Source organism: Pogoniulus pusillus, chromosome 5 (assembly GCF_015220805.1).
Source record: "Pogoniulus pusillus isolate bPogPus1 chromosome 5, bPogPus1.pri, whole genome shotgun sequence".
Taxonomy (NCBI): domain Eukaryota; kingdom Metazoa; phylum Chordata; class Aves; order Piciformes; family Lybiidae; genus Pogoniulus; species Pogoniulus pusillus.
In genome coordinates, this window is record NC_087268.1 from 31,286,588 (window position 1) to 31,307,602 (window position 21,015).

The 21,015-nt window shown below is 37.3% G+C and overlaps 1 protein-coding gene across 3 annotated transcripts in view; it reads right to left on the reverse strand.

The window, feature by feature from the left end:
- Positions 1-1,011: 1,011 nt before the first annotated feature.
- Positions 1,012-21,015, reverse strand: part of CUL4A (cullin 4A) — a 34,145-nt gene continuing 14,141 nt past the window's right edge. For 2 of the 3 annotated variants that reach the window (XM_064143700.1, XM_064143699.1), the window contains exons 9-20: positions 18,684-18,751; positions 15,503-15,621; positions 12,362-12,554; positions 10,867-10,971; positions 8,628-8,738; positions 8,227-8,312; positions 7,106-7,213; positions 5,854-5,967; positions 4,673-4,778; positions 3,843-4,015; positions 2,929-3,081; positions 1,012-2,611 (exon numbers count right to left, since the gene is read on the reverse strand). In XM_064143700.1, the coding sequence (XP_063999770.1) occupies positions 2,516-2,611; positions 2,929-3,081; positions 3,843-4,015; positions 4,673-4,778; positions 5,854-5,967; positions 7,106-7,213; positions 8,227-8,312; positions 8,628-8,738; positions 10,867-10,971; positions 12,362-12,554; positions 15,503-15,621; positions 18,684-18,751 (1,432 nt within the window). In that variant the 3' untranslated portion in view covers positions 1,012-2,515. Of the gene's footprint in view, positions 2,612-2,928; positions 3,082-3,842; positions 4,016-4,672; positions 4,779-5,853; positions 5,968-7,105; positions 7,214-8,226; positions 8,313-8,627; positions 8,739-10,866; positions 10,972-12,361; positions 12,555-15,502; positions 15,622-18,683; positions 18,752-21,015 lie in introns of those variants that run through there. The other variant, XM_064143701.1, reaches the window with a different exon arrangement.

Genomic DNA, 21,015 nt, shown 5'->3' on the forward strand with positions numbered 1-21,015 from the left:
GGCTTCATTATTTCCACTGCTTCTGTAACAACTGATTTTTAATTACTATACCAGAGTAATCTGGCCAGAGACCTCTACACTATGACAACTAAGAAAAAATGCACATCATAGCACTTTTAATTAACTTTGCTTCCTAAGGCAGAACCATTTCAGTAATCTTTAGGATGACACCATTGCTATTAATCTATTGCTTAAAACCGCTGAACTGGAAAGTTTAGAGTTCAGAAAGGGAAGTCTAGGCGTTCACTGCTTGGTATCAGTTACTGCATGCTATTGCCCATTCTTCTGTGTGGATAGAGCCTCTGGTGATTACATTGCTGTGAGACACATAGTCTGTTTTGCTTTGAGTCTAGTAAGATGGAGCTGATCAGTTTCCAGATGCACAGAAAGCGAATCAAGGTGAATGGTGTAAAGAACGCTCTAGTACTGTGCTAGTTTGAAGCAAGCTGGAATGTTTTGGTAGAAGAACTAGATAACGGGCAGTGAAATGAAAAACAATTGTGTCTACTTCTCTCACAGTCACGCTGAGAACTCTGGGAAGAAGAAAGACTTTTTCTCCGTTTTGTTTCACTCTTGCTTTTGCCTTAGACCTGGTCACATCTCATTAACCCTGCTCCTACTAACCTTGCTCCCTAACCTCTTGGCTGCACCTCTTTTCTTCCTGAGAACTGGGGTAAGGTTGAGAGGGCCGGGGGGAGGTGTTGGGGTGGTTTGAGAGCCCCTCCTGGGGACTCAGGTTTCTGGGAGGGGAGTTGTGCTTTTGTATTGTTTATCCTTTGTATATTTCTGTATATAATTGTATATAACTGTATATATTGTAAATAGCTGCTTGTAAATTCTGCTAGCTGTAAATAAATTGCTTCATCTATATTCCCAGGGTCCGTCTGAGTTAGCTGGGGCAAAGACAAAAGTGTGGGGGGGCGGGGTAGCCCCCAAACCATCACAAGTACACTAAAGAACAAACTGCACAAGTAAACTGAAGTGCCACCTTCTCACAAAGGCTAAGAAGTATTTAATATGCATCAAAGATTTTATTTGCATTAATTGAAGATTCAAATATTAAAATAAGTCTACATTAAATTACAATATTAAATATGCTTTAAATACAATAAACTAAATGTGTTTAGTTTCTAAACACCAAGGGAACAAAAATAGTTCAGAAGAATGCAGTACAATTAATGACACCAGATGACAAAATAAGGACTTCAGTATGTAAATCCACGAGATATCAACTCTTTGCAATGTTTACTTAAAGAAGAGGTGGTGGCCTTTCAAATCAATGCACAAACCCCATGTTACATAAACTTAGTAAGGTATCTCTCATGAAAATATTGCTCATTTAAATTCTCATTTATACCATGATCCAAACTCCTTTGGTAGCTCTTTTTCAGAATGAAACACACCGGTATGCAAATCCAAAAAATCATCAGTCTTGTATTACCACAAGAGGTGTTTCCCTTACAGTTCCAAGTACCTAACATCTACAGTGTCTTTCATTCTTTAATTTAGATCAACCTGCTTATATACAATATGTAACAAATTACCCACAAAATCCTTAGTCTTTCAAGACAAAAAACTAGGCTTTCACAATATCAAGACCATAAAACTCTTTTTTAAAAAAGGTTTTGTTTTAGGAAGTGGAGCACACTGTACAGTAGGTTCCCTGTGTGTTATTTTCAAGGCAAAACTAAACGTTACGGCAATTACATAAACAGTGATAAACACCAGTTGCCCTAAAACGAGGTAGGGCCTCTGACTCAGATCTAATCTTTGCCACCCAAGCCAAGCAGAAGTTGTAATAAAGTAAGTCTCCATATCTTAGCTAAATAACCCAACGTCTCACTACACACATGAACGCAGCTGTCCTCTTGGCACTTCAAGGATCTCACTTCAAAACCTGATTTATCCAAACCAGACTGAAGTTAATAATCATCTGAAAGAAAACTAACTGAACACATGTTGAAGGGTTCTCATGGTGCATAATTTCAAAACTGCAGTGTATTTCAACCACACTGCTTGTACAGAAGCGTTCATCAATTACAGGGTTTTAAAAAGTTACCCAAGTTGTCACTGTAGCTAAAGAATGCAGCATATAGGGTCTTTATGGATGCATCTAGGGACACACAAATGAAGAAACCAGACTTGCATCCATCTCAGAAGTATTTCTCGCACAGGTGATTACCTTCCCATCCAATTCAATGACATTGTTCAACAAAACTGTAAAACTCATTTTTGAAGAACCCAAAAGAACAAAAGAGTTATAAAAGAAATAAAACCATGACATTTAAAATTAGTAAGGAGTCTCGACAAGGATGATCAGTTAACACGTCATTTTGCTTCTTTTTCCACAGCAGTGCATGCAGCTGGTTGAATAATATACATCAACCTGAAATCTGCAAAAAGGAAAAGTCTGGAACAGCATAGGTATTTGGTGTCCTGAAGATACATGTGCATGATTTTGGTTTGGTTGGTATTATTTCGTTTGTTTGTTTTAAATAAAAGCATTTCTTCTTCATTATGCAACATAGTGGTACTGATTGGGGTTGTCTTTGTCTCTCTCCATATAGTCTCTGTCAATGAGAGATTCAATCCTCTTTTTCAAGTCTCCAGGCTACAAGGAAAGAAGTGATTTGTCCAAGTTAGTAATATAAATGTAAGTATTTATTTTTTCTTAAATACATACAAATAGATATTAAGAATAGATTTTAAAAGTAGGACTGCTAACAGCTACATAAGAAAATGCACGAAAGTAAATAGCTAAATATAATTTCCTAGTGATACTCTGTCTTATTTCTGTTCACACACTCATTTTAGTAACTTCACCTTTGGCTTTGATTTGGACACCAATTTCTTATTCTATGAGCAACTAAGCAGATAAATATTTTACATATCGTTAGATAATTCTAGGAAGGTTTGGAAATCATTTACCTTCACAGGAAATTTCAGTTGATTATACAATTCAGAAACAAGGAGATTATGTCCAAGAGTCTTTCGCATCTTCATTATTCGTACAATAGCAGCATCAATCTGATATTGTCTGTCTTGAAACACTCTTTCAGTTGTGCTGACCTGCTCCTCAACCTAGAGCACCATAAATCATATCACATTTTACTGCTTTTGTTTTAAAACCATGTATATTTCTGTAGTTAACATTTACAATGAAATGAAACTCATGTATATTTGTCTTTGAGTTGGATACAGTGACATGGGCCTGATGGAGTGGCATCCAGCAGGCCACAAAAATGCTCAGAGGGCTGAACACCTTTCATACAAAGACAGGCTGAGAGAGTCAGGGTTGTTCAGCCAAGGAAACCTTATAGCCTCCCAGCACCTGAAGGTGGGCCTACAAGAAAGCTGGGGAAGGACTATTTACAAGCAATAGGCCAAGAGGCAATGTTTTAAACTAGGGAAGGGTAGATTTAGGTTGGACATAAGAAAGAAGTTCTTTACTATGAGGCTGGTGGAAAAGTAGAACAGGTTGCTCAGGGATGTGATGGGGCCTCCATCCTTGGAAACATGCAGAGGCAAGCTTGATAGGGCTCTGAGCAACCTGATTTAGTTAAGAGTGTGCCTGCTTACTAGAGAGGAGTTGGACTAGATGACCTTTAAAGGTCCCTTCCAACCCAGTGCATTCTATGATTCTATGATTTCAGTGAGTTTTACAATCTTTATTGCCTTTGTGAGTCAATTAAAAACTTTATTAAAATTATTAAAAACTTTAAGTTTCTGGTTCCTTTCTCCATATGCAAAGCTTGTAAGAGGCATGTAGAGACTGCTACTCCATGTAGGAAGTGGATAAACAGTTACCACAAACAGAATGAACTGAAAAAATAAATACATACTGTTTCTTTCATTTGGATTTGGTTGATCTTTATTCTAAACAACTTATGCTTGAAATCACCATTAAAGATGAATTTATCTCCATCTTCTACATCCTTGCCCTTTGGATTTTTAATCAATACTCGTGCTTTTCCACAGGCTAAAGACTGTAAGGTTCTTCTTAATTCATTGTCCTCTGTAAAGAAGTTCAAAGTATGGGAGAAAGCAAAACCATTCATTAACAAGAGTTTTTATGTCATCAGTCTAGAAATACAGTTGAAAGTTACTGAGTTTATGTTAAGTTCCAAGTAGATAACAATTCACATCCCTCAAGCTTGGTCTTACACATCTTCCACAGGTTAAATGCTCAGGCTTACCGCAGTGAGCTTTCTCTCTAAAAGTAGTTTCAGATAAGATTTCAACCAACAGAAAAAAACTCAATAAAAAAACAAACCCAACAAAAAACAATGCAACCAACAAACACCACCCAAGAGCAAAAGAAGACAAGATGGTTCAAAATAAAACTGTACTTTTCCAGTTTTCTTTGTCCTTTCCTCCTTCACGTTTCAAGTGCAGAGTGAGACAGCTACAAAGTATACAACCTACAGGACACTTCTCTTAACAGATCAGACACTGTTGTGAATGGGGCACTCCGGCAACAGTAATGCAAAACAGATGGACAAGGTCTCAGAACAGTTAATTTGAAAATACTCTCTTGAATCACAATCACCCCAAAATGGCAGCATCTACAACAGATCACGTCAAATTCCTCAAAATCAGGCCTTGGTATACTAAATCTATATTGGCAATCACTTGATGGATAAATATAAAAATCAGCAAGTAGTCTTCCTACCTACACCAGTGGCCATTTTAATTTCTTCAAAACTGAATTCGTCTCCTTCATTAAACATAAGCAACACTAAGGTTTGAAAGAGTGACACTTGAAATTCTTTCTTTCCCTAAAAAAAGAAGTATAAAATAGTTAGAAGTAATATTCAGATAATTTTCTATTGCATCCCCCAAATCTGGCGAGTTTCAGAAACTACACATTTTTTTTTCTATTTCTAGAAGAAGAGATGGGCAGTTCAGAATGCCTAACACACAAAAGAAATGTGCCTGAATGCAGTACTGAGGAAACAGGACAGTTTTTACATCTCCTTTTTTTTGCTTCTCTAACAGTAGCAACACAGCATGCAGCAGCAACTCATTAGAGTGGCCTTGTATTTACTTCACACGGACTTAATTTTAATTACAATATGTAAAATTCCGGCTTTGCCACTACCAATAGTCAATCTCTTCACAATTCACTCAAACTGTATTTACAGAGATGAGCAAACTAATACAGAAGAAAACTTGACATTGGATCAAACACAAAAGAAACTAAAGATAATTTTGGTTTGCTATGCTATAGAGTGACAATGTTATCAGCAGCATAATGCTTCTACAGACAAGCAAGGGAAAACAAATTAAGTAACTCAAACTCTTCATACAGCTGTAAATGTCTGTCAATTGTTGACTACAAACCTATGTATCCTGCTGTTATGTAATGCCTGAATCTCTAAGTTTCATATCCACAATGAATTAGTGAAACAATTCAAGCTTTCTTTTCTGTCTTGATGATGCTGCATTATTAGCAAAGCAAGATCTTCCATGAGACAAAAGAAAACCACATTAAGAAACAATGTGGTTAAGATTTCAATAATTCAGTAAGCATTTAAATTTTAACCAGTCATTACACGACTAATAGCCTTCAGTCTCTTTTTGTATCAGTGAAGCATGCCAGAAGTGTCACCAGTATTTCTATGATAAAACTAATTCCATATTAAAAACACAAAGATGCTGCATTCCTTTTCTTTTGTTGATTCCCTGCTTTACTACAACTCTATTCAAATGAGATCACAATGAGCCTTGAATTGTGACTGTTTCATCACAAAATTGTTACTAACTTTATAAAAAAATACAATAAATGCCTAGATTCCAAATAATTTACTCAAATTTTATTCCCAAGGCTAAGTGTTAAACCAGCAAACTTACTTCCTTAAATTCCGCCTTCAGGACAGCATGCCCTAAAGTGGTCTGCCACTGGAGCTTTCGACCACTGTGCTTTCCCAGATAAAAGGTTTTGAATACCTCTTGAAGCTTTATCATCTGTAAAGCAAAGAGACAAAGCCATTTATGAGCATTATACCAGTGCAATGACATTACATGATTTTAATTTAAGTAATTGCTTTATTGTCTTTAACAATGTTTAGTAAGTATTTTTGTGTGAAAAACTAAATCCCAAGAGCAAAATTCCGGTACTATTATGCTCAAAACCAAGTCTCAATTCAAAATTAGCTTTTGATTTCCCTTTTTAAAATTGTTTTTGATAGAAGTAAAATAACCCCAGGGTAAAAGGTTTTACACTTCAAAATTAAATGCTACTTTTGTCCCGGACTTTTAATATCACCAAGAAGTCACCAGGAAAATGCACCCATCTCACACTTTTCTTTAGTTTGCCTTGTACAGCATTAAGTCCAATTCCAGTACTTGATACCCTCTTACTTCCATGTAAGACTTTTTTAACCCCTCTATTTGCTCAGGTCGAGTCCTTCCAAAGCAGTCTGCTATGGAGGAAAAGGTGTCACGGGAGCGCAAAAGCATCCACATCTTGTGAACTCCACAGGAATGCAGCTGCCACCTTTGGTCTCTGAAGTGCCTCCCACATTTCAGATTAAGCAAGGTATCGTAGGAAACAGGGACTCGAACCACACTGCTCAACATAAATGGTTACTGATAGGAGCCTTGAAAAAAAATCTCTCAACTTGGAATCAATTTTCTTTCAGGCAAACACCGTTTAAACACAGGGGTAGATTTGTGTCACACATTGCAGGGAAGAGAGGAAGGATCTTACAGGGAAAAAAAGGATGTGCAGGAACATAACCATTGGCTATATTAAAAAGCCAAACCAGCATAGCTAAAGACTGACTAAGTTAAGATTAACTAGCAGATTTAAACTACTAAGTGCTTGACTGCAGTGTTATGTATGACACTGACTTTACATTAGTACTGTTTTTATATTATTCTTCTTAAAAAGGTAAAAACTTCACATGAAGTGAAACAATCTGTTAAAAAAAAAAGATTGATGTTGCCCACTGCATTTTACTTTTTTGAAAATTTTGAATCTTTAAAATCAGGTAAACCCCTTAAATATCTTGTAGAAAACCAGGAAATGAAGGGCATTAGTTCACAGCAATTATGATTCCACTTTGTAAAATGCATTTAGAAGAAGAATTCAAACACTAACCTCTGAATTTAAGTGAACTTCCATAGGTGTGTAAGTTGGCCAGTAGCCCATAGTTAGTATATTTACTGTCAGGTCTATATTTCCTGGGTCACTTTGGTTCTGCATATACTAAAATAGAAGAGATAAAATAGAAAAGATAAAAGTTATTTGAGTATACTGCCTGCATGCTAGATTAGAAAATAGATAAAATTAGAAAATTATAAGTAGTATAAAAATGGTAAAAATTTCTACAGGCCACTTCCTTGGTTAGTCATGCTCTACCAGGACTTTGAATAACTATTTGATGCTCTCCTTCCCCAATTACAAAACACAGCAGGCAGCTGGAAGTCAAATGAAAAGAACGTGACCTGAAGTATTCCAGACCACTGTCTTTAAAGAGCGTCAAGGAACTTCAGCTGCATTCAAATAAATGAAAATCTTTCAATCCGAAGCCAGGGCAAGGACTAAAAGATCAAAAGCATCTTCCTGAGATCTCCATATCTGTTAGACAAAGCCTTTTCACAGAATTTGAACACAGCATCAGTCAAGCCAGGCTGCAAAGCCTGAGACAGAAAAGTGACTACAGTATTTTATTACAGGAGCAGGTTCAGATCTCTACCCTTGTATTGTGTCTTCAATAAGGTCCCAAAACAGGTATCCAGACAGAAATGCAACAACAGAGTGAGCATATACAGGATTTCTTCCAAACATTCTCTAGGTCACCGGCAGGTTAGAAGTTTTGAGGTTGAGACATAAACAGTTTCTGTGCACTTTGCAACCTTCAGGTATTTTTTTCTGGTGTAGGTCATTTGCTAAGAATTCATCACAGCAGCAACAGTTTACAGAATGAAGGTGCATGGACTTTAAAGGGTGTTGGACAACTAAGTATGTGCTAATATTTAGATTGTGATCTATTCAATAGAGAATCAAATAAAACTGCAAAATAAGACTATCTCAGAATGAATAAATTCTGTTCTATAAACCAAACTATAAGTAGATGCTGTTACTATGTCCAGGAACTGCTCAAAAGCCTTTTTTGGGGCTTTAATTTTAGCCTAATCCAACATATAACACCATTAAGTGCTTCCCCACCACTACTGAAAACTTAGTACACAACCAGGAACTAAATAGGAACTAAGTACCTGTTTAAATTGAACCATGACATCTTTTGACAGTTCCATGTCCTTGAACATGCCCTCCAATTTGCTGGTAAAAGCGGCTCCGCATTCTGACGCACGAATAAAAGCAAAGATCACACAGTTATAACAAAAACCCCACAGAACAGGCAATAAAAGTTTAACCTGAGACAGCTGAGCCAGATTTGCTGAGTTACAGGTACATGTTTTAATGATTTTGCTCCTCTGTAGATACATTCAGATACAGGACTGGGTTATTTAAAGAGGTCAGCCCAACAGCTCTCACTGGACGCAATGAAAGCTGCAATATGCTCAGTTATTACTTAAAATTTGGCTTGTCACTTCTTAAAGCACGGGAAAAGAAGGATTTCAGTTTTCATGTAAAAAGTAATAGAAAGTGAACACACCATGTTTAAGCTTTGACAACATGGACTTCTCAGCATCTACTGATGCACTTTTTCCAACCAGCAGTCTTTTGGCCAAGTCTTTCTTATAAAATGCCTCAAACACATCTTTACCTGTATGGAAATGGAAACAAAAATTAAATACACCATTGTATTTGCACTACAGGTTTGTGGCACAAGCCTTGCTCATGCTATGCTCATCAACAGAACAATATTCACTAAGCAACCATGAAAAAAAACCATACTTACAGACAACTTGTTCTTTCCATGTTTTCACAGAATCATAGAACATTAGAGGTTGGGAGGGACCTTCAGAGATCAAGTCCAACCTCCTGCCAAAGCAGGATCCCCTAGGGTAGTATGCACATGAGTACATCCAGGTGGGTTTTGAAAGTCTCCAGAGAAGGAGACTCCACAACTTCTCTGGGCAGCCTGTTCCAGTGCTCCGTTACCCTCACTGTAAAGAAGTTTCTCCTCATGTTGAGGTGAAAGCTTCTGTTTTCCAATTTGTAGCCACTGCTCCTTGTCTTATTGCCGTGGGCACCACCAAAAAAAGATTGGCCTCATCCACTTTACACCCACCCCTAGGACATTTGTACACATTGATCAGATCTTCTTTCAGTCTTCTCTTTTTCAGACTAAACAGCCCCAGGTCTCTCAGTCTCTTTCCACAGGGGAGATGCTCTAGTGTTCCAGTTATCCTTGTGGCTCTCCACTGGGGAGCCTAACATTTGACACAGTATTTTAATTACTTCCATAACGCTTTTTTTTATTATTCCATAAAGAAACTTTGTCTGCTTTGTATTGCCTATTGGATCAGATGGAAATCACATGAAATGATTCTGGATTCCAGAAGAGCATTTTCCCTCCAGTGGTCTGATTTATTAATAAATAAATATATTAATAAAAGGTTTCATATGTATTAATGTCCTTTAAAAGCCTAGGGTGGAAAAAATTGTCATAAACCTTCTTACTTGGTTGCCAATAGTCATTTGAGAAAAAGAAGTCAAACTTTCACACCTTAAACTAGAGCTTCCCTATCTTGTTTCTATTGATAGTGTGAAGGCATCAGCTCCACTTTTTAAAGACACTGCAACTCAAGGCATTATCTCTGCTGCCTACAGTGGTTCCTCCTAATTCCTTGCAAACACGTTCCCAGTACAGTGATTCCTCTGACTTTCTTCTCCCCTCTCCATCCTCTCTCTTGAAGCAGCTCAAACACACTATTGACAAGTCCCATGCCTATCACCTCCTCTTAAAAAAGGACTCTTATACACCACATAGTTCAATATAAATGTGCACATCTGACTGGGTACTACCAAACATATTAGGAAAGAGCTGATAAAAGTTTCAGATCAACAGAAATTGATCTCAGGCTGACAAGCTGCCAGTGATACTATTTTCATTTGCCATTCCCATTCAATACCCTTTTCATTTGACAGAAATTGTAATGCAAATTGTATTACTTTATGACTGATTTCTTCTCAGCTTTCCCATTATATCATACTTGGTTTAGATTTTATGAGTAAAGAACCCCATGAATCCCAGAACAAGCTAATACAGAACTGGGTAGTTCCTGATTACTCAACCTCAGACCAGTTTACATCTCTCACTTCCCTCAACACAGAGACCATGCTCTCTGTTGGGCTCAACCACTTCTTTTTATGATATTCCATCTGACCAAAAGAAATTAATTCTCATAACACATTCAAGAGTTTGGCTCAGATATGGACATACGTAAGGGAAAAGCATTTCAAAGGCAGTAAAACACAGCAATAACATTTTCTCCCATCATTTTGAGCTCTCCTCTGTGTTCATTCCCAGCCATGATGTGAAGTTACTAGTTGCTAGGTTTTCATGTATTCTGTATCTATGCATGCTTAACAAGGCAGGGAAATAAAAATCTGTATTAACCTTTCTGTTCTTTCTAATTAGGAGGAGAGGTTATGGGTGCAGATGTGGTAAATTTATGTGTAAACATCTCTAGCAACAGCTCTAATTCTCAGGTCTCCATTCGCAGATTAAAAGGTTTGTAATTTGCCAGTCTCCATAGAACAAGTTTGTCCTCCCTCACGTGTTTTTTGTGCTCCTTCAGATGCAAAGCAACCTGACTTTATGGCCAAATTGAACAGAAATTAGAAATTCATGCTAAAAAATATCTCTTACATCCAGAAGTATACAGTTCTGCTAGTGGCAAAGAAAACACTTCCAATTGCATCAGTAGTGAATATCTATCTCTTACCATGAATGAATCTAAATATGATCATGATTTTGTCAAGGATTCTTTCCAGCTCTTCATCTGTTGCTTCTTTATTACCAGCTCTTAGCTTGGAATCCACATATTTTGCTATAAATAAAACAGTTTAACAGTTTTTAAAAAAAGCAGTATCAAAAATAATCAATTCAACCAAAACATTGCTGTATGTTAAATAATCCTGTATGTTAAAACATAGGATAAGTGTTACATTTTCTGTTTTCCCTTTTTTCTCATCCCCTATGTTCACTGCAATTATACTACTGTGTTACTGCCATAATGGAAAAAATATCACAAAAAGGAACTAAGGAAAAAAAAATACAGTACAATGTTTAAAATTAATGCATTAACCATTCCCCCATTTTGTATCATAGCTGTAGAAAGCACGCTTGTTGAAAGACAATGTTTTGGAGGTGTACAATGCATATGAATGTATTTTATGAGAAACAGAAACAAACAACACAGAGGACTCTATTTTTGTAGACCATTACTATGTCCCTCATGCTTCTTGGTAGAAGCATACCAAAATTATTTAAACAGAAGCAATGCTTTCAAGTTAGTCGCTTCAGAAAGCCAGAAATAAGGTTAAACCGTGAGTGTAGCTAAGTAGTTACTAAGCCATATTAGCATACTTATACAACCTTCTGTGTAAGAAGGAAACCTTTGCAGGAGCTGAAACACCACAATCCACAAGTGACAGCAGCCCATACTTGAACCTGTATGCTAAGTCGTGCTATTTGTCCTACATAAAGCTGGGTTTAGAAAGAAACCACAAAACAGGCTCAATAAAAACAAGAGTGTACAGAGGAAAATCAACCAACCAAAGAGCAAGACCCTCTCTTGGTGTAAAATACTGCAGCTCATTTTGCAGCTGGCAAAACAGTCAGAACAGCATTTGCCAGATCAAGGATAAACCCACTAATTGTAGTTTTAAGATGTTTTCATTATTTTCCCATCTCAATGAGCACCAGTTTCCCCTTCAAGATATTAACATCTTTTTCTCTAGTAAAGCTCCTTGTATCTGACAGCTTTAAAATTCTTCTCTCAATTTCAGCCTTTAAGGCAGATAGATGGGCTGCACGTAGTCCATTCTGAGAGATCCATAACATCCAAAGAACTCCTTTACTACCACAATTAAAAACAGCTGCTACACTACCACAGCTATTCCCTAACTATTTGGTCCACTGGTAGCACCAGCATTGCGCTCTGAGCGGTGGTTAGCACCGGGCACAGTGCAAGAAGCAGAGCGCAGGGGCAGCAGGAGTTGGCATGCTCCATCGGGATGCTGCACGCACACCTAACAGCACACCCAAGCATTTTGAACCTGCAACACTCCCAGGTTAATTTTTGCCTTGTACCCCAAAACAAGTCTCCTGAAGCAGAAGGCATACTGCATCACTATTGCACTAGCACACTCAGCAGCATTATCTTATCATGCTTTCTACAGATTTGTGAAACATTTTACAGAAAAATATTTGTGTACCTATCAATTCTGCAGGCTTATTTGGTCTCTTGTTGATAAATGTTTCAAAGGACTCCTTCATCAAGTTTATAAATTTTTCATTTTTCTGAAAGCACACTTCTATGATATGGTCCACTTTATCCTTAAAATCTAGTAGCTCTTGCACCATATCCTTGTCTTTTTCAGGATTAACCACTATTGTTGTCCCAAAGTTCTGTAAAACAAACACTTTTGATAATAAAATATTTTAGAGTGCTGCCTATCTCCCCCAACAGACATATTCACCCTTATAAAATTTATAATCAGAAAGAATATATATATATATATTTTTTTACAAAGCTACTGAGGTGAGTTCAAGTTTTCAAAGAATGAGATGCACTGAAATTTAAAATAAAAACTTAAGACACACATCAATGGATTTCAAACATTAGTGTTTGATTTGAAGATTATATACACTTAAGACAAAAGCTAAAATAAATTACACAGTAGACATGACTGTATGACGTGCAAGTTTACAGTTAGATACAGAACTACATGATTCATGTAAAAGAAATTAGATGGAAACTGCCTCAGAAATGTTAAGTGTAATGGAAAACTTTGCACTATTTTTCTTAAGCTCTACTGATGGAACAAGTGACAAAAAATCAACTGCTGCTCATCACTCCAAGATTCTTCTCTTCTAACAAGGGTTGAAAAGCAAAATAAAAACCCTAGCTGACTTGCAATACATCAAAACTTTCCCATTCACAAAAAAAGCAGCCACAGACTTGACTTTCTTTTCTTGTTCCCACATATATTATTTTAAATTTAGAGATGTTAACACCATTTGTCTAGTGAACCAAAATAATCCTGTAGGGAAGGATGCTCAGCCTGGAGAAGACTCAACTCCAGGAAGACCTAATAGCAGCCTTCTAGTACATAAAAGGGGTCAGATGAGAAGGCTGGAGAAGGACTGTTTACAAAGGCCTTAAGTGATAGGAGGAGGGGCAATGGTTTGAAATTCGAGAAGAGTAGATTCAAATGGGATGTTAGGAACAAGTTCTTTACAATGAGGGTGGTGGAACACTGGAACAGGTTGCCCAGGGAGGTACTTGAGGCCTCATCTTTGGAGATACTCAGTGTCAGGTTAAACAGCGCTCCAAGCAATCTGATCTAGCAGAGGATATCCCTGCTCACTGCAGAGTGGGGTGGGCTAGATGATTTTTGTAGGTCACTTTCAACCTAAACCATTCTATCATTCTATACTGGACAATCTACAATTGCTTAGTAACAATGATGAGCACCCTGGAGAAAATGATCAGTTTTCCGAAGTGAGAAAGAAGAACATCTGCACTTTAACAGCAAACCAGTATTCAATCAGTGTATTTTTATCAAATATAACAAAGCCACAACAACAGTCAAAGAGGGATGGGGAAATTCCTCCCAAATCTCAGTTTCCACTTCAATATCTAGCTACCGACTGTGATCTTTCATTGAGATTTTTCTCAAATAACATTTCAGAGGGAAGCCAAATTCAAGTCTGCCTGAGGTCCTTAGGCTCAAAATTGTGTATCACAGAATGGTTTGGGTTGGAAAAGACCTCTGAAGATCATCTAGTCCATCGTATCTTACACTTAGCACAATTTCCCCCTTGTAATACAACATTTGGACATCTCACAGCCCCTATCAGTTAAGTACATAAACTGCAGAGCATTCCCTCATTCTGTGAATGGCAAACTGAGATACAGAAAGCTAAGTGGCACTTCTGAAATTATAAAAAGGTGGCTACAGTAGAACTCAGGTGTTCACATCAGTAACTTGGCATACCATTCATGAGTTTTCTTATACTGGCTCATAAAATGAAGTTCTTGGAGCTTCACTTTCTATCACTCAGAATGTTTGCAAGGAAGAAATTTCCCGACACTAGAAAACTGTTTCTAGATTTTTTGAGTCTTTAAAAAAAATAAATCTTAAAAACAAAGTCATAAAATGCCTGATTCTGGAGACATAAGGTATGATAAGCAAGCTTAACAACTTGCTGCTGCAAAAAGAGAGGTTCTCGTCCCCCTTATTTTCCTACCTGTCCCAAACTCCTGCTTCTTTCCTTGGGTAGCATATGGACTTTTCTGTTAACCTCTTCAGCTCACTAAACTGGCATAAAACCAACCCTGCCCAGGAACCATATTAAAACAGATCACAAAGTCTATGGCACTGCAGGCAGAACAAGGGTTTAAAGTCAGGAGTATGATGTGGGAGCATGGAAGAAAAAAGACATTCCTTCTCAGCCATGGCAAGCTGTTCAAATCAACCCACATGCCTCTGGATCCATGGGCTATGTATGGGGACAACCCACAGACCAAACTCCACCTTGGTCCTGAGAGGGCAGAGAGGTAACTATCCCCACTCCCACCGGCTGCACGCTGATGGACCATGCTGAACTCCAAACATGGAAGCACAGAAAAAAGGCACATCTGAAATTAACTGATGTGGTGCACTTCAACCCGAAGGCTGATGAACATATGAATGACTCAAGGGAGAACCACCACATCAAGAATTATCAATTCCAGAGAGAAATGTCTTCTGTGAGCCTTTTCTGATTTCCATATTGCAAGAGCACAAGCTCTATGCGGCAGCATACTCTACATACATTATGCCTAACAAAACAACCTGAAGCATCTAAATACAACTTTGATGACAAATTACTTTCAAGAGAAGTATTTTGTTCCAAATAGCTTAAGCATTCATCAGCACTGCTGTAGCTTGGTTACATCTAGCAGTGCTAATCTGCAGTGCAATAGCTATGTTCTAATGTTTCACTGATTTTGCTGATACGCAAACAGTTGGGTCTATCTGTAGCAAAACACAACACAGTACAGTCTAGCATACTCCAAACACATGTACATGTGGTTCTATTTAAAAGCAGAGCAAACCAAAGTAAGTTATTGTACAATGATCAAACCTAGAAGGAAAGCAATTTCCAAGAAAAAAATTAAACCCAAAACTTCAGTGTTGCTGTTTCTCATCATATGACTGTTACTGGGGGAAGAAAGCATTAACATTTCTCTCCATATTTGCTTAAAACAGAATTTTAATGCATATACCTACATATTATTCTTGGTTTTGATAGAAGAAATACATGGTAAATGCATAAATTTTGACTCTAGTAAAAGCTCTCTGAAATACCTTGATGTATTCACTCCAATGTTGCAAAAGGATCTGCTGCCCACCTTTCACCCGGCTGAACAGCTGGTAAGTCTGGGTCAAATCTGATATTCTATTTTCATCAAGCAGGTTGTCAAGTCCTAAAAAAAGAAACACCAAGAAAATTTGAATACAGCTGTATGAGATTTTTAGGACTACATTTCTGAAAGCAATTTAAGGGTGACAAAGCTGGTGAAAGGCCTGGAACACAAACCCTATGTGAAGAGGCTGAGGGAGCTGGGGTTGCTTAGCCTGGAGGAGGCTCAGGGGTGACCTGAAGGGAGGTTGTAGCCAAGTGGGGGTTGGTCTCTTCTCCCAGGCAATCAGCAATAGAACAAGGGGACACAGTCTCAAGTTGTGCCGGGGAAAGTATAGGCTGGATGTTAGGAGGAAGTTCTTCCCAGAGAGAGTGATTGGCATTGGAATGGGCTGCCCAGGGAGGTGGTGGAATCACCATCCCTGGCGGTGTTCAAGAAGAGACTGGATGAGGCACTCACTGCCATGGTCTAGTTGACTGGCTAGGGCTGGGTGCTAGGTTGGCCTGGATGATCTTGGAGGTCTCTTCCAACCTGGTTGATTCTATGAATCTATGATTAAGTGATATGTTCAAGGTTAACACATCCCCTTGCTTAAACTGGCTGAAATAAATTATGGTGTAATATTTTAAACTGCTTAAACTGAAGTACTTTGCCAACTTCGTGTTGATTACAAGCCTTCTGGCAGAACGTTTATGAACAGTGCATGATTTGAAGGGTACAGTTTTAGCATTCTAAGGAATGTTAGAAAACAGTAAGCTAAGCAAAGTGCAGATTTAAAGTACAAATAAATACTTGGAGATTTTTTCTGTAGACCATGTTTTTGGATTAAAAATGTGCTGTAAATTGTCTTCATGTATACTGCTGGAATAACACAAGACTTCAAATTCTTTCCAAGCACCTTTTGGCTTTGATTCAACCTACAAGAGGCTAAGCCAAAGCTAACAAATGGAGAAGTGATGCTCTAAGGCAAAATGTGAAGCATACAATTCTGTACACATTCTTACATCTGAGAATATGCTAATGTAGTTCAAAAGTAATCAGAGACACTCTGTCTGGTGTTGGCGACAGCAGCTTTAGTAATATGGGAGGGCAGCACAAAGATGTACGGCTTTCTTTTTTCTGTCCTGGAAGCTTGACAATTTACACCATCAATGTAGCTGACACAGAGTACACTTCATTAATGCCAACTTTTAAATGGCATTAAATTACAAAGGATTTTCAATCCCATTTTCTACTATATGTGTCATCTTAAAAATACTTTCACTAACTATTATAAAGTTACAGCTTTAGAGAGGCAACCACTGTTCAAGAATAATGTCAGGTAAACTTTAGTCTCCTATTTTGAGATTTCCTAAACTTTTAAGGTATCAGAAGACTGGACATACTTTAAATGTAAAACAACAAAGTCTTGAATACATAAAATTGGGGTTCTCACTGAACCTGGAATTAAGAAGTACCCATTCCACCACATTTGAGCATCACGTTCTATTCATTTAAAGACCTAGATGATAAAGTTTAACTTTGCTTCTTCCTCTGGCATATTTGCTCTCTGAAAAAAATATTTCATCACATATTTAACAAATGAGACACACAGGAAAGTCTTCTGCCATAAGCCTTCACAACTTTGAGAAAGCACTGCCACAACCTTGGGTAAATTTATTATACTCATAATGAAAAAAAATCACTCATACCTAGTCAATGACAGTTGTAGTAAAACAAGAAAGAGCTCCTTACACAGACTCTGCATCTGTAAGCTTTCCCCTCACCCCATATCAAACATCATATGCCTTCTCCTAAGCAAAACTTATAAAAAGTATCTTCCTCTACTTGCATGGAATGCTAGGATGATATAAGCAAACTACAATGTGCTCTGGATCAAGAGAAAGCAGAAAGGTATGCAAGTCAAGTGATACTACCTTTTTATTTCCAACCCACTCCCTTCATTTTTCCCCAGTGCAGACAGAATGCAAAGTCGACCCAACAATACTATGGTCCTAAAATGTAGCAACTAAGAAAATGTACAAATGCCTCTGTGTTTACTTATACACTATAACCCAAGAAAGAGTTCAGGTTAAAATGAGTAACGTTTTTAAGCCAGCTGATAAACACACATATCACTGGAGAAGTTATTTAGTACTTGTATCAGCAATACAATCAATAATACTATTATGCTATTTATGATAAGCTTAAGAATAGCTAAGATGGAGTGACCATGCTTATTTTTATGAATATACTGAAGCTGAAATAGCCTATTCACAGATTAGTTCAAAGAAACCTGTGAGCTTATGTCTATATTTAAAGTGGACAAAAAAAAAGTGAAAGACACGTGTGCAACAACTTGGAAGTATCAACAAACATGGATATGATTTAGCTCAAAGACTACTATGGACATCTGTTTGGGAGCAGTAAGTGAAACAAAGATGTAAGAACAATTTGCTAGGTATTTTAAAACCTGAAATATGGCTTCTGCAAGAAAACGAAAGGATTAAAGTATTGAAAAGTCATAGACTACTGAGCAAACCCAGAAATTCAGTGAAAAAGGACAGATTAAAAGTTAAGAGGAACAAAGAGATGGTGGAGACACTAATGGCTGAATAAGGACTTCCTCAGAAAACTGCATCTTTTCTCTGAAATTGCCAGACAAAAGCTAAAATGGAGACAAAAAATATTATAATAAAAGTTCATTGCCTTGGAATGTTGTCAGTTGGAATAGCTCCTGATTCTTGAACTGTAAGACCCACAGGGATATGTGAAGCTATTGCACTTGAACTGTGTGACTATCACATAAAAGAAGGCACGACAGTAACTGCAGCTTTCAATTAGATGTTTATGTAATTGTAGGAAATAAGCAGTACCAAAGGTTTAATTCCTAAGCCCAAGTGAAAGAAAATTTAGAGGGTTTTGCAACCTTTAAAAATACGGAAAATGATGTTAAATATTTGTTTCTCCATATACAATTTACCTGTCACAGTAGCTGTAACAGTCATAAGGATGTCTTTCTGTATCTGTGGAAGTTTTTCCCATGGCTAGTATACCTCCTCAGAAAAACCACTGTGGGTTTATAGTTATTGAAGGGTAAGAGAACCTGTTGCTTATCACACATTAAATTCATTTTCTAAAAATACCTTTTTGCAAAATAGCTGATAAGTGTTCTCCTAGTAGCTGTTTCTCCACACAAGCAATCAGTGGTTTCCTAAGCAAGGCAAGAAAAATGTGTAAGTATTAGAATGTAAGAAAATTGCTTTCTGTCACAGTGCATTTGTGAATCATTTATTACATCATCATACAAAACAAATCTACAATTTCCTGCTTAAAAGAGAAGCTGCAAATTAAGAGAAACGTTGCATGTGATATCAATCAAGAAAGAATAAAAACCATGCCTGCAATAAAAAAAAAATAGATTCCATTTGAATATTAAAACCCAAGTACTCTCAGTAGAACAGAGAAACCCAAAATCAGCACAAAAACATTTCTGTAAAAAAAGTCTAATTGATGTTTTCTTGCAAACAAACAAAACAAAACAGACTTCTCTGGGTCTGAGCTGCAAAACAACACAATACATGTTGGTGGTGCTCAAAACTCAAACTATCCATCTAACTGTACTACGTACCTACATAAGCACAAACTGAGCTAGAACCACAACTGCAAAGTATTTTACATGTCCTTGAATTTTCCCTACTTTTTACTATCAATATTTATTTGATACAGTCACTTCAAACAGAAAAATAATGGCAAGTTTGCCTTCATGTTTTTCATAGCCTAGAAGAACAAAGAAATGTCTGAAGTGCAAAGGGATGGCAATTTCAGTGTTTAAATTTCTGCTTCTGCTCACAATATGACAAAAACCCAAACATTTCTCTCTGAGCTAAATTTTATAGAACTGGTTCTCAAACTCTCAATTTAGATTTTTCACAACAAAGGATTGATGGAAGCCTTTTATGTAGTGGCATCCACTTTATGTCCCTACCTTTGCTTAAACACCACCCTTCCTCAAATAATCTATCAGCATCTTTCCTGACCTCCTATATAATACACAGCTTTAGTCCCTCCATCTCAAAAAGGTTCAATAAGAATTTGGAAAGGTTCAGAGAACAGAACAGGGGTGATCCAGGTACCAGCCTAAATGTGCCTTCTCAGGTACAGCCTCAAAGTCATTTAATTTAGTCAGCTACTGACTGACAAGGAGATAGGCTTTATCTGGTCAGATGTCTGGACAGATACATACTGATGAGCTGAACAAGTCCCTCTATGAGCTACAACAAAGCACTCTCTGGGTTTTGCACAAATCTGCTTTACAGTATTTTCAATTATGTTTCCCATGATGGCTCTGTCCTGGAATTATCATATCCATCTCAAGATCAAACTCAGTAACTAAATTTAACATCTTTTCTGCTCTTTTCATGCACATGCAAAGAGGCAGTATGACCTGAGGACCACTCAAGGCACTAATTTTGAGAACTGCTGTTTCTTAATACAAATAAAGGAAATAAATGTGAAGCCTTCCAAAAGCAAGTTCCTAAGCCTTAACTAGAGGTGAGATCCAAAGCAAGGACTTGATGCATATGTAGACTGAAAACCTTGTATCAACCTACTTTTTAACTTAAACAGTAAATAAATACATATATGCCTTAACTTTATACGTAATTTCCCATATGTTAATATGATCAATTTTGCCAGAAAAGGCTATCAGCATTGAGAGGAAGAAAATTCCAGTACAAGTATGTGCCACAACATGCAATGCATGTGTGACTATATACAAGTCTGACGAAAACAACTGTAAAAGAATTTTCATTTAGTTATCCTTCTAACACCCACTGAAATGCCAATATGTAATCCAGAAAAATAAAAAAAGGAATTAAAAAGTTATGCTCTTTGTTTTAAAAAAATTAAATGGCCTATTGCAGGACAATGGATTAGTGTGTCAGTGACTCTGAAGTACTTCCTAAATGCACATTCCTACCCCAGAAAAACACATGTTATTACTCAAAAACCAAGTGAAGAAAGGACAAGCTGCCTCGCAACATACATGGACAGCAGCTGCAACAAAGCTGATCTGCTGTTAAGTTTACATCCCAGACTGCTTATGAGTGATGTTCATGCCCTCTGTCTTACACCATAATTTAACTTTTTCCTTTTTTTGCCTAATGATCCTTTCTTGCCCTCAAGGGATTCATGGTTAATGTTGTTATCAGTACATGAATGGATAGAAGTAATTACTTCCATAATGCAAATTTGAGTTCTTACACAGTATTTTGTTAACTTCAACACACACTGTGAAGTCTTTCAGGACCAATTTCTCCCCTTACTCAAAGTATATTTTGAGTTTAAAGAAAACTGTTTTGGTAAAAACAGTCTTAAAACCAACCAAGCTGTATCACAAGCACTGCCACCAAGATACCTTAAGATAATGCAGAAATAACCTCTGCCTCTCTACAGCCATGGACAATCAGAATTTTA